This window comes from Eleutherodactylus coqui, chromosome 5 (genome assembly GCF_035609145.1).
Source record: "Eleutherodactylus coqui strain aEleCoq1 chromosome 5, aEleCoq1.hap1, whole genome shotgun sequence".
Lineage (NCBI taxonomy): Eukaryota > Metazoa > Chordata > Amphibia > Anura > Eleutherodactylidae > Eleutherodactylus > Eleutherodactylus coqui.
In genome coordinates, this window is record NC_089841.1 from 175394382 (window position 1) to 175408164 (window position 13783).

General features: G+C 44.3%; 1 protein-coding gene across 1 annotated transcript; it reads left to right on the plus strand.

Moving 5' to 3' along the window:
• Positions 1 to 40: 40 nt before the first annotated feature.
• PXMP2 (peroxisomal membrane protein 2) lies at positions 41 to 8100 on the plus strand. The gene is made up of 5 exons (XM_066603764.1): positions 41 to 367; positions 2610 to 2726; positions 5049 to 5211; positions 6029 to 6148; positions 7535 to 8100. Exons 1-5 carry the CDS (start codon positions 249 to 251, stop codon positions 7613 to 7615), a joined length of 600 nt encoding a protein of 199 aa, XP_066459861.1. The 5' UTR covers positions 41 to 248; the 3' UTR covers positions 7616 to 8100.
• The last annotated feature ends 5683 nt before the right edge of the window (positions 8101 to 13783 follow it).

Here is a 13783-nt window from a genome sequence, read left to right on the forward strand (position 1 = left end):
GCGCAGTAGTTTGTAAAGAGTTGATGCCAATGGTTTACACTGGAAGTGAGCCGGAAACCGATGCAATACTATGGCCACTATATAGTAATGGCGGCAGCCTGCACCTAATGCCGTTCTGTCACTATATAGCGTTCATCTGAAGCAGTAGTAGTAGTGCAGGTGGCTGCCGTAGTGACGCGCCTTGGTGGGCGGAGTCAGAGTCAGTCTCCCTCCTCCTACAGAACAGCCGGTGCAGCTGTAGTACAGCAATGCCGCTCGCTTCCAAGCCGATCATGGAGCCTGAGCATGTACCGGTACCGACCGTCCTGCTGCGGACCTACCTACAGCTGCTCCATAGCCGCCCCGTACTTACCAAGGCGCTCACCAGGTACCGCGCAATGCATGCTGGGATATGTAGTTCTTTACTAACTGACCCCCAAGTACTGGAGGCACTTAGTTCTATTTGTGTATGAATTCTTGAAAAAGGCTGTAGAATAATGAAGAGGTGGTGATGTGAGCTGTAGGGGGCGTCTTTATGTATTGTACTCACCTATTTCGTGCATAGGTATTCTGCAGTGCTGTACATCAGCCGCTTCTGTCCCTGTTGGGGCGCATTGTCTGAATCCAACTACTGTTTTTGGAAACTGCAGCACCCAGAGGACACGGGGAGAATGTACAAACTGCAAGCAGATGTTATCCTTGGGGTGCGCTCACATGGGCGAGTGCCATATCTGCCTGCTTGTAAACTTGCAATTTTTGATATTTTATAAAAAAATAAAAAAAAATACACCACCTCCCATCTATGTACTTGCCAAATTTTTTTTTAATGCACGTGAGAAACTTATGAGTGCTTCCAATTGCAAAATCGCACTTGCATGGTGACTTACTTAAAAAAAATAAATAAATAAAAATGTAAGTTCCCGTAGAAAATAACAGGTAAATGACACAAAAATAACTCGTACTACTTTTCGAAACCCTGCCCTCTTGCAATGCCTGCGTAGGAGCAGCGTTTCAATACTGGGGCCATGGCAGGGCTTCCTATCCTATGCAGAGTAGTGCATGCTGTGATTTATTTCCCTGCTGTATGGAAGCGCTGTGTGCATGCAGGAATGAAGGTCCATTGGCTTTAAGCGCCCCCATTCATTGTGTATCGCATGTGCGGTGAAAGACAACCTGTGGACATTAGCCCTAAATGTGAGCCAACGAAGAACGAGACTTGTGCACTTCTCACTTGTCCAGTTTATACAAGCGTAAGTATCATTGTTGGCTCGCTCACTTCTCGTTTGGTGTAAACGCTGTTATTTCGGTGTTTCACATGGCAAACTTCTTGAATAAGTCAATGGTGAATCTGCCTGTCTAAACAGGTTGCACTGCGCGGACAAGCGAACGCTGTCAATGACTCGTCCGCACGTGCAAATGAGAATCACCCCGTTTAAAAGCACTTATGGTTATGTCTGCAAGTGGAACACTGCGGATCTTCCAACCATGTCTTACACATTCTGCAGCCATATGCTCTGCCACACGTGTGCAGTGTAAGCTAGATAGAGATCAATTTTTTTAAAATTTTTTTAATTCCCCACAGCCTGTTGGTTTTGGTCTGCAGCTGGAGAGGCCTACCACTTAAAGCGGTGGTCCCCAACCCTTTTTGCACCAGGGTCTTGCGTGAAGCCGGTCCATTTTTCCATGGCCCAGCAGGGGTGGGGCTTTGGTCATGGGGACGGGGTTATGGAGGGGGTTTGAGTTTAATGCATACTTATCATTTAATTATGACATTTATAATGTAACTCAACTCACCATAGGTTCAGAATGAGTGGGAGCACTGGGCTTGTTTCCCTGGATCAGTGGGAGCACTGGGCTTGTTTCCCTGGATCAGTGGGAGCACTGGGCTTGTTTCCCTGGATCAGTGGGAGCACTGGGCTTGTTTTCCTGAAACTAGACTGTCCCATCTAGGGGTGATGGGAGACAGTGACACCCAAAATGTGTTCCTTATGTAGATTTTGACTGCTTTTTAGATGCGGAAATGCTGCAGAATTTGCCACAGAAATTTCCACTGAGGCCATTTGCCAGCATTTCCCTCACATATAAGCGCCCCACCCCCAGCGCTAGCAGTGACATGCGGCAGAGCGCTCCCCCCACCGCTAGCAGTGACATGCGGCAGAGCACCCTCCAGCTTCCGAGACCCAGATACTTACCCTCTCCTCCTCCTGTAAGCGCTGCTGATCCCGATGTACACTGTAACTGGATGCCTCTTTCTCCTGCTCTCGCAGAACCAAGTAGTAGGAGACATCAGGGGAGGAGGATCCCGGCTGCACACTGATGTCATAGTGTGGCCAGGATCAGCGCCGCTTAGTGCATATCGGCAGGGGAGCCGTGGCGCCTGATGGTATTCACTACAGATGTGAGCGGCCAATGGCCCGGTGGTTGGAGATCCCTGACTTAAAGGATAATAACCCCCCCCCCCCCATTCGGGTAACAGCCCACTCGAAATGGTTGGGGGGGGGGGGGGGGGCTTCAAGTGTTTCAGCTGTGTCTTGTAATCACAATGAATTGTGTCCTGCTCTATAGCATGGCGCTGCACCATGTCGTTTTGTGAACCAACTTGCACTAAAATATTTTTTTTCTATTTCTAGCGCACTTCTGTCTGCATTGGGAAATCTCTTATCACAGAGCATAGAAAGGAGGCGCCAATCTAAATCATCAGCCAAAAGTGTTGACCTGGTTTCACCACTTCGGTTTGCTGCATACGGGTAAGCTTGTCAATTATACTCTGCTGAAAGCTGGTACAAGGCTTGCTCTATGGCACCCATATCCCAGACCTAAATTAAAGGGAGACTGACGGCTTGAACGTACTTCCAAACTGCAGGCAGTGTAACTATAGAGCGGAGGGGGGGGGAGAATAGTTTGGTGGGAAAATATTCAGTACAACTTGCATTTTATTCACTTAAATCCTATGCTCATCCTGAGCTTGGAGGTCCAACAGGCGGTCCTACCAGTGATTGACAGCTATCATCTGACTGTACATACAGGGGTAGCTATCAGTCCCTGATAGAGCCACCCGCTGGACTGTTCAGCTCAGAATGTGCTGAAATGTGAATTAATGAAATACATAGTTTTACGGGAAAAGATTCAGTATAACTTGTATCTATTTGCTCAGCAGCTCCTCCTCCTCCTCTCTAACATGTTGACTGCAGAATGGATTACATTTTCAGTGTGACAGTTTCCCTTTAATTAAACATTCGCTAGCAATAAAAACATGTGCAAGCTGAATTTAAAGGGACTCTCCAATCCTGGAGAAAGAAAGATGGCCGCATAGCTTCACAGATGCACGCTGTATGTATCAGTAGTAGAGATGAGCGAACGTACTCGGTAAGGCCGATTTCGCAATCGAGCACCGCGATTTTCGAGTACTGCACTACTCGGGTGAAAAGTACTCGGGGGCGCTGTGGGTGAGCGGGGGGGTTGCAGAGGGGAGTGGGGGGGGGGGGGGGAGAGAGCGAGGGTAACCCCCCACCACCACGCCACGCCCCACAGCGCCCCCAAGTACTTTTCACCCGAGTAGTGAAGTACTCGAAAATCGCGGTGCTCGATTCCGAAATCGCCCTTACTGAGTACGTTCGCTCATCTCTAATCAGTAGTCTAAGGCACTACATGCTGATGTGACTGCCAAGCACTGCTCATGTGCAGACTGATTATGCATACTAATGCACAGTGGGCATCAGGTAGTCAGAGGGCGTTGGGACATCTTGGTTTCTCCAGGACTGGTTATTTTAAGGCTTTGTTTGGCCAGTTCCTTTACAATATATGTACATATCTTAATGCATTACTAAAGGTCTAAGCTTTCCATGTTTCTTTCACCCATGACCACTTATATAGTCTTCATTTTTTTTCTACATATTTCTAATACATCAAACAGCGGGCACAGACTGCAACAGATTTGTCTTACACACCATTAGTATCTATATTTGCATTTTTCACTGTCTCTAAATGGGTACTCGGTTACCCCTGTTCCTATGATTAAAAACTAAGAAAAAAAATAAACCTATTAAAGCAAAGAGACAGCCTTGATTTCTTTTCTAATCCTACTCTCCAATGGCTAACATTCGGCTTTCCGGCAGTGAGATGGTGAATGTCATGCGTGTCCCGGTTGACCTTTTACAGGCTGACTAGTTTGCTTGTGTATCTAGGTTGGCGGTTTCACATTGCCGTCATACTTCTAGTTAACATTAAGCCAAAGTACAAAGTGAACAAGTGGGCACACCTCACACCTCATGAGTGATCCATCTCTTTCCCAGGTTCTACAGCAGCTGGCAGCTCCTCTGTACTAGCCTGTATTTAATAGTGGTGATTCTTGCATTTGATTGAGTCCTTGTATGTAGCAAGCTGTCTTTTAAATACTGTCTGTAACTGGAGACTCCTAGATCTGTGCAGAAGCTCTATACACCAAACGGTAGATTTATAACGAAGTCCATTTGCAAAGTTGCTACATTTCTGTCTTTCAGATGAATTGTGGCAATAAAAAGTTTGCAAAACTACCTATAGATTTGAAAGATCCCTTAATCTATTGGGGTTAATTTCCCATGGGATGGAATTTCCGCCTCCAAACCAGAGTCAAAATTGGATCCATACCTGCAGTGGATTTAGGAAGATACGGCGCTCCACCCCGTCTTTAAAGTCATTGTGCTGTCGGCGCAGCCTGAACTGCTGGTCAGGTGATGCAGAAGTTGCATCATCTGACTGATACACTGCACTTATTACACGCCACCAGGTTCTGGGGAGAGCTCATAGCGCAGAGACTTTGGTAATGAGGAAGAAAACTGTATCTTCCTAAATCAGCTGCAGCTGATCTAGAGTCAGTCTGCACCGATGCTGCGGATTTTGACTGTTTTGGATGCTGAAATGCTGTGACATTTGCCGTGGAAATTCCGCAGCATTTCCGTCCCCACGGGACACACTGTAATGTTCCTGTTCACTACAAATTCTTTTGGGGAAAAAAAAAGTTCAAGATTAGTCATTTTGCCAATTGTTTCAATTCTTTTTTCCTAAAAAAAGTTAATTGTTTCCTCCTGCAGGCTTTTTTTCACTGGACCGCTATCTCATTACTTCTACTTGTTTCTGGAGCAGTGGGCCCCTTCCTCCGTGCCTCTGGCTGGACTACGCCGCCTCCTCCTTGAACGATTAATTATAGCTCCTGCTTTCCTGCTGCTCTTCTTTATTGTGATGAATCTTCTTGAAGTGAGTTTTTTTTTTTTTTCTCCAGTCTTAGGCTCATTCCTTAACTAATGTAGTAATAGCACATCGGCATCTGGTCTTGACCTACTCAAAATTGCATTTACCTGTCATTCACAATGCATTCTATGGCTTAGTATGATAATGACGATTTAAAATGGCTGCAGAAAAACATAATTATTTTCTGCTGCCATCTTTTGACATGACTGGCACCCGGGTATGGCAGCGCTGGGGGCTCAGGCTGCCATGACAACTGAACAAGACCCTGCAATCTCCTTATGGGGGAATGGTTGAGACCCAGAAAAACCGATGGGGTAGCTAAGTGCCACTGTCAGAACTGACATTTACAGGGTAACAGTTGATGCTAGTGGGTATCAGCTGTGTGAAGCAGACACCCCCATTGTGTGGAGTGGGAAGGGCTGTGTCCTTAAGGGATTGCTCACACCTTGCAAGGTTGCATGCCACACAACAGGGTATTCAAATGTTATGGTGGCTGCTGCCCCTTATCTTAAGATCCACTACCACAGGGGATTGTCTTAGAGAATTCACTCTAGTTACTATATCTAGAGTGGGAACAAAAACCAATAGCTGGTCAGAAACCTTTAAGAACCAAGAAACAAAGAATAGCAGCATTCCTTAGAACTATGCAGCTCCTACTTCAGAATATCAAGATCAAACTGCGCAAGCAATTTATGCGTCATATTGTCGGTGCAGGTAGAGGACAGATACTTATTGTTCTTTCCCCCATTAGTGTTCGGTTGGGCAATATGACTGTTTTATATCCACTACATATCATATATTTTTTTTTTTTTTTGTCCATCAGGGCAAAAACCTGAAGTCACTGAATCGAACGTTGAAGGACAGTTACTGGTCAGCACTAAAGATGAACTGGAAAGTTTGGACTCCATTTCAGTTCATCAATGTGAACTATATTCCAGTGCAGGTAAGAACAGTGTATATATACCCCGTGCAATAAAGAATTGCAGTGTCTGTAACGATCTGGTGTCTTTCCTTGCGAAGCTCCACTGTTTGTGCTTCTTCATTCTAAGGGTGGCTTTACACAGGATAACTATCGTCTGAATAGTCGCTTGATGGAGCAAATGTAAGCGATGAGAGTTTTGTGTAAAGACACTAATTGGGTGACAAGTGAGACTTGAGTTTCTAGTCCTTTTTTTTTTTTTTTTTTTTTTTCAGCTCACCTAATGCCTGGTTTAGACACCGACTCTCGCTCAAAAGGCAGTTTTTGAGCAATAATCGTTGTGTGCATTTACAAGGCAAGGTGATCGCTCAAACGGCAATTTGATTGACATTTTTGAGCTATCACTTTGCGCTCCGAGCGGGGTATACAGAAGACAGCTGTATACTCCTGCTGTGTGCATAGAGTGCACAGCTGTTATACAGCTAAGCGCTCCGAGCAGGGTAAGCAGAAGATAAGCGGGGCGGCTTGTCTTCTGCATCCAGCTGTTCTTTGAGAAGCACTCAGCTGTTATACAGCTTGAGTACTGTGTTCGTCATACCCCAGCTGTTCATGGAGTGGATACCAGCCAAGTGTTATACAGCTGAGCACTCCGAGCGGAGGATGCAGAAGACAAGCGGGGTGGCCCTGCTTGTTCTCTGCATCCAGCTGTTCTCTGCATGGAGCGCCGGGCTGTTATACAGCCGAGCGCTCGGAGCGGCGTATGAAGAACACAGCTGGACCGCTCTGTTCTTTATACCCAGCCTGTCATCAGGGAGCGGGATACAGCTGAAACAATAGTATCAGCTGTATCCCACTGTGAATGCTTCATAAGGTTGATGGTTCTCTTTCAGCATGCTGAAAGAAGATCAGCGACTCATTAACAAAAACTGCATGATGTCAGTGCAGTTAGACCCAACGATTCTCGCTCTAAAGAGTGCATTGAGTGAGAATTGTTGGGTCTAAATGGCCCTTTAGAGTTGATTTATTATAGTCTGGTTAAGACCTCATGTACACAGGGCAAATTGAATTGCGGATCCAACTAAAACATTTCCATCACTACACCCCTCACCTGATTGCATGGACTGTACCACACAGGCTCTTCAGGGGAGTGTCTGGACTGTACCACACAGGCTCTTCAGGGGAGTGTCTAAGTATCAGACAGATACTGCACTGAATGGAATGGAGTGCAATATACATAGCTGTCCAAATCAGGTGACAATCAGGTGAGGGGGTGTAGTGATGGAAAAGTTTTTGTTGGAGTGGCCCTTTAATCCCCTGAACCTTATGCTCAATAGCACACCTTGTATTGCAAGCCTACCAAAGAATTTTTGTAGACTAAACAAAGTTCTGGGTTTTTTTGTTTTTCCTCAGTTCCGAGTGTTATTTGCAAATATCGTAGCCTTCTTCTGGTTTACATACTTGGCTTCCACAAGGAAAAACCCAGACAACTAGCTTCGGTGCCAATGATGGAGCAATCTGAAGAAACCTTGGCTGCAGCAGTAACTGATTCCATTAATTTTTTTTTAGCAATAATTTCCTAAGACTGAAAATAGTCTAACTTTTTATAAGTAAAACTGTGATTATGTAAATGAAGCAATTATAAAACCGTGTCGGGAGACCTTAAAATAAAGGTTTGTTTCGGAGAGCTGTACTAGGGGTTGTCAAGCAGGAACTATGCTGTACTAGGTGAGGGCTGCCCAAAATATGCCATAGTAGGTATGTAGCTGGACTTGTTCTAGAGTGGAGGTATCAAGTAATGACAGAACTTTTATTTATTGTCCCCAATTTCCCAACACAAACTTTTAAGAAGTTAATTTCTTGCATGTTACATTGCCTCATACATCATTGCATTGTTTATTAGGGCTGCAGTCATGTTCTATGAAAGTAATTCCTAACTAAATTGTTGTGCAATTTATATTAAAATTCAGACAAACGGCCCTCAGCATCTTTCATCATAGAAGTGGAGTTTTCAGGATTGCTGGAGCTATAGCCATCCTTAGCATTTCTAACTTAGGCTAGTGTTGGGAAATCTTAGAGATTAGTGAGGTTATATATTGATTCATGGGAAATGGAAGTTTTCATACTTGGGCAACTGGGCATTCAAGGATTTATTTACCTAACCATTCTCTTGGATCCGTGTTCTGGATCTATATGTCATGTAATGATGGACACTAAAACTACTTTAGAACTACCGTATATACCGGCGTATAAGACGACTTTTGAACCCCGAAAAATCTGCTCTGAAGTCGGGGGTCGTCTTATACGCCGGTAATACAAAAAAAAGTGTAAAAAAAAAAAATCATTACTCACCTCCCCCGGCGTTCTGTCGCTCGCTCCGGCAGGATGTCGCTCGCTCCTCGTCCCCGGCGCAGCATTGCTTTCTGAATGCGGGGATTGAAATCCCCGCCTCCAGAAAGCTAATACACACGCCGTCAGCCAGTTACAGCCATTCAATGACATCATTGAATGGCTGTGATTGGCTGAAGGCGCACGTGTTAGCAATCACACCCATTCAATGATGTCATTGAATAGTGTGATTGGCTGAAGCCACGTGTGTTTTAGCCAATCACAGCCATTCAATGCTGTCATTGAATAGTGTGATTGGCTGAAGCCACGTGTGTTTTAGCCAATCACAGCCATTCAATGATGTCATTGAATGGCTGTAACTGGCTGACGGCGTGTGTATTAGCTTTCTGGAGGCGGGGATTTCAAGCCCTGCATTCAGAAAGCAATGCTGCGTCGGGGACGAGGAGCGAGCGACATCCTGCTGGAGCGAGCGACATCCTGCCGGAGCGCGACAGACCGCCGGGGGAGGTGAGTACTGAATTTTTTTTTTCTCCACTGTAATACCGGCGTATAAGGTGAAAGTTGGGGGGTCGTCTTATACACCCCGTCGCCTTATACGCCGGTATATACGGTATTTATCTGTGTCGTGTAAACAGCTGTTGCCAGATTACGGCTCTGTTCACATCCATTCGGGTTTTTGTTCTGTTTCATCATAGAGACAGAAAAGTGTTTAAAAAAACATAATTTTAATTTCAGTATAGTGTTTAGGACTCTGTTGCAGTTCATGTCTGTACCAGCAGGATTTCTTTTTAATTTTTTCTTCTTTTCACAGAAACAATAGCGTCTGCTGTGCTTTTTTTTTTTTTTTTGTTTGTTTTGTTTTTTCTGTCTAAGAAAATGGATCCATAACAGAAAGCCTTCCTTTTTTTTTCTCTCCTGCACTGTCAATGGAGAACAGATAAACATTAAGCCTTCCTTTTTGTATCCATTATTTGTTCCAGTTAACATCCATATTTTGCACGTGCTGCGAAGGAAACTAGAAAAAATACTTTCAAACCTAATCCATTCTAATGGATACCAAGCTAATAGAAACGGAGGCTTATGTTTCCAATTTTAGACTGATCAGCAGAAAAAAAAAAAAAAAGGGAACCCTACTTCCCATTTTGTTTCAGTTCTGCATCAGTTTTTGAATTATTTTTTTTTTACTACATGAGTGAGGAAGGAATACTAATGTGTCAATGTACATCTGATCATAAACCTTAGTCTAGATGAACACATGCAACATTTGATTCACTTTCTTCTAGCCACAGCCAGGCTTGGGTCCTAAAAGGACAACCATTATAATGGAAGGCCTTCTCTATTTTGCATCCACCACTCTGTTTGGCTCTGAAAGCTGCATGTGTAAATTCAGCTTTAGATGGCTATAATAAGCAGTCTCCCTCATTTGCACACTAATGCCCAGACGGAGCTGCTTGTAATAGGGGAAAGGGTATGGGGTTACATTTGGACACAACTGGTAGAACTTTTCCTGCAGGAACAAAGGATCAGGCATGTTAAAAAACAACCAATTCAGTCCTAATCTCTGTCAATTATTTATATAGGGCTAGTTAAAATACTAATGGTGTAATCACACAGTGAATACCAGATTGTCACTGATCTAACAGAGAAAAGCATCTGTTTTGTAGCCGAAGGCCTCGGGGAAAGAATGCTCAGAATTTTAATTTGAAAGTTTCCCAACTCCTCAATCCTGGAGTACGCCATGAAATGGACTTTAGAACGTTCTAATCGGCCAGTGAACATTTTTTGTTCAAGCTCAAACTTTAACAGTTATAGAAAAAACTTTTCCCTTAATCATCCTCACACAACATTGCCTGCAAACAGAGTACTGTGATTACAATTTGCCACAAACTGTTTTTAGAGCCTGCAAATCATTGTATTTGTAATGAGAGCAAAGTGGCATATGGATTATATTCAATGTTTTAATATCTTTGCAACTGCACTTTTGGGAGGAAAATAAACACAAGCGTTGTAATTGCATGCAGAGTTTTGCAGCAAAGCGACATTTCATGTAGATATGCAAATGATTAGCATTATGATGATTAGATCAACGGTCTTGCCAACTGAGGCACTAAAAGAGGTTCCACCTTTCGTCTATAAAAAGGCTCTCCGAGGCTCCTTGTATGTAGTCTTCCTCTTTTTCTGCCTGGGTATAGCTTGCTCCCCACTAGCCATGTCTCTATGAGGCAATCAAAGCTATTTCACCCAGTTAAAGTTTGAGAGGGGCGATTTATTGGAATGCAAGTAGCTGGATGGTCATATCACTAAATTGCGAGCCACCTGGACTGTCCTGACCAGACTATGAGGAGGTGATGGGACCAGTGGATGTGGGACATGGCAGCTAGGCTCAGAACAACCTTGACAGACCACCAATATAGAGGACTTTATCCGACAAGCATGAGCAGCTCCAACTGTTTAATTGTCCGCCAGCCAGAGACAGATACCACCATTGTAACAAGCCCCTGTGTCTGTTGGAACTTTTTCCAGGCGCTTGGATAAAGGACATTTGGTCTCACAGCGCCCATGATGTGTACTGTCTTTGACACCCACCATTACCTCAGTTTGCAGTGGTGTCACGAAAGACTGGACTGCCACGGCGTGGAACTGGGTTGTCTGCAGCGACAAAGCCAGGTTTAGTCTCCAGTTAGCAGCTGCTAATCAGTTCCCTTTCACTGCTGATAAAGGCAGAAGATTCACCCAGAGTGAGTTACAGCCCTCTGTAATAGTAGCTTTCTCTGCTCACCTCCACCATTCCACTCCCCCCTTGTCCATAGCCCAGTGGAAAGACAGTGAATGCACCTTCCCAACAGAAGTCAGCTAGGAAAGGAGCTGTCAGAGTAAACTGACAGAATTTGCTAAGATTTTGGGCTTCCTGTTTGCAGTGCCTTGGAAAACAATAAAAGCCTAGAAATCAAATGCTCAGAAAAGTTTAATGAAAACCAATTCTAAGTATTCTACATTTCCCAATCCGCATTGGTTAAAATAGAGTGCAAAAGGGTATGCTACCTTGTATTACAGGCACAGGTTTTGCATGCCTACTACGCAGTACTAATCTCACATGGACTTTCAGTTGTGCCTTCCACACACAGCGTGTGAAGTGCGCGCGCAAAAAAGATTTTGTGCGCATACACACAAAGATGGTGTATGGGGTTTGTTCGCACACAGCAAGAACGCATGTCATAGTGTGATGCGTTACAAAATATGCTCTTGCGAGAGAACCTTTAAGTGCATGGCCAACCGTACACTATGCTTTATTCCTCCTTTTCTGAACTTCCCTGCCAACAGGGAAAAACTGCCTTTTAAAGGTTATGGACTTATTTATTGTTTTTTTTTTTCTCTATTCTTCAGCACTCCTAAACACAAGTAGCCCGCACTTTACTTTTGCAAAAATCCTGCTTGTTTCATAGTGCCGTCACTGCCCCAGTGTTTTGGGAAAAATGCTGCCTTTTCTGCAATGCTTTTCTTTTAAGCGATACAAATTAAATTTGCAAAAAAAGGTTCAGTGGTTCTAATCACTTGGAGGAAGAAGCCTTTTATATGTGGTAAGGTCGGTCTCCTGTAATATATTGTTTTAATGGTTAATGCACCTATTCTGTGATTTTAATAAACCAACAGTACTAAACTACTGTAATTGCTGATTTCTACTTGGAACGTTGGAAAGTTTAATCCTGAAGTTTATTTGTGAATCAAAGAGGGCTGCGAGACTTGATGCCGCCCCAAACAGCAGACAATGCTTGTGTCATATGAACAATCAGATCATCTAACCATTGGGATCAAGCAGGATATGTACAATCGTCCAAGCAGTGGGCCTCAAATATTCCATGTCCGCTAGTAGTTTGAGTACAGGATATATTTTTCATCCGCATAAGGCTGTGCTTACATGGGCAGATTCCACTTGCAGGATCGGCGGCTGCCTTAAAATGCATGTGCTTTTGCTTTTTCGTGCATACTTGCAGCTACGAATTGCGTATTCTGCGAGTGGAAGAAAAATGCTCTATATTGTTGCAAACGGCCTCCATTGAGGTCAATGGAGGCTACCCGACCCACTAGCCCATACACAATTAACATTGCGTATGGGCTGCAAACAGCCGCGTCGTTGCAAACATTGAAGAGAAAAAAAATTTGTACTGCGCATAAGACGGCAAGCCGCTGCAGTCATATGCACTACAGGTACGCAGGGTCTCCGGCCAGGCTCACAGCCGCAACCTGCCCACTGAATTCGGTCCGCCCGTGAGAGCCCGGCCTTAAGGATATGTCAACTGTTACAGATGGAAAGGGGTTACCTCCTCTTCCTAAGTTGGATTTGGAAGTTTGGCAAGAAAATGATATAATGGAGTATGTATGCAGGAACAGACTACGCAAGCTTTGTATGTAGTCTGTAACCATGGAAAAGCAACTCTGCAGAGGAGCTGTAGATGCAAAAGGGTAGATTTCTGATCTGGAATATTTGCAAAGTTGCTCTGTTAGATGTTTTTGAGGTCCTAGCAACGAGGTGGTTTTCATACTTTGAACTGCTGGCATATATTACTTTTAGTGGGAAAAAAAAATATGGACAAAACAGACAGACGTGAAAAATAAGCCTTAGACGACTGATCGTTTTACATATACATAGGCAACAATCTAACCCTCCGCGGTTCCGCAAGGGCAGTGGGCATGATTTTTGTGTCTTTGGCACATGAACATGTTCACTGAACTTTAAGATTCTAAGTGTTAAAACATTAATGACCATAGTTAATCATTGCACCGTAAGCTCCTAGTTTATTTACTATGGAGAAGAGAAAAACAAGACACTGACATCCAGCTTTAGGGTGCCTGTCCACACTCTCTGAATCTTTCCATAGCACTGCTCTGGAAAGCGCCAGCACCTGTCCACGAGCGGAGAATCATTGCGCTTCTCCGTGGTCAGCCTATCAATCAGATAGGGCTGACCGGCGGAGATTCGGTGGCGGCTCCTGTGCGCAACGCCCGTGGACAGGGGGCCTTAAGGGTGACTACCCACCAGCGTTTGTGAATTTGCTGCGTTTTTGTTTCCCAGGTGTCTATGGGACTTTCTGATAATGTGTGTGAGTGACAGACAGACAATTATTGCATAGGGTTGTGATGAAAAGACTACAGCATTACTGTTTCCATATTTTTGTCCACCCGCTGTATATGCTTCAGTTGGGACTGACAGCTCTTGTAAGCTGTCAAACAGTTGCAAATGAAGCTAGCTCCAATATTGCATCTGAAAGATGTTTCAAGGCAGCGCCTGCTTCTTACCCAATGCGCCCCTCTGTA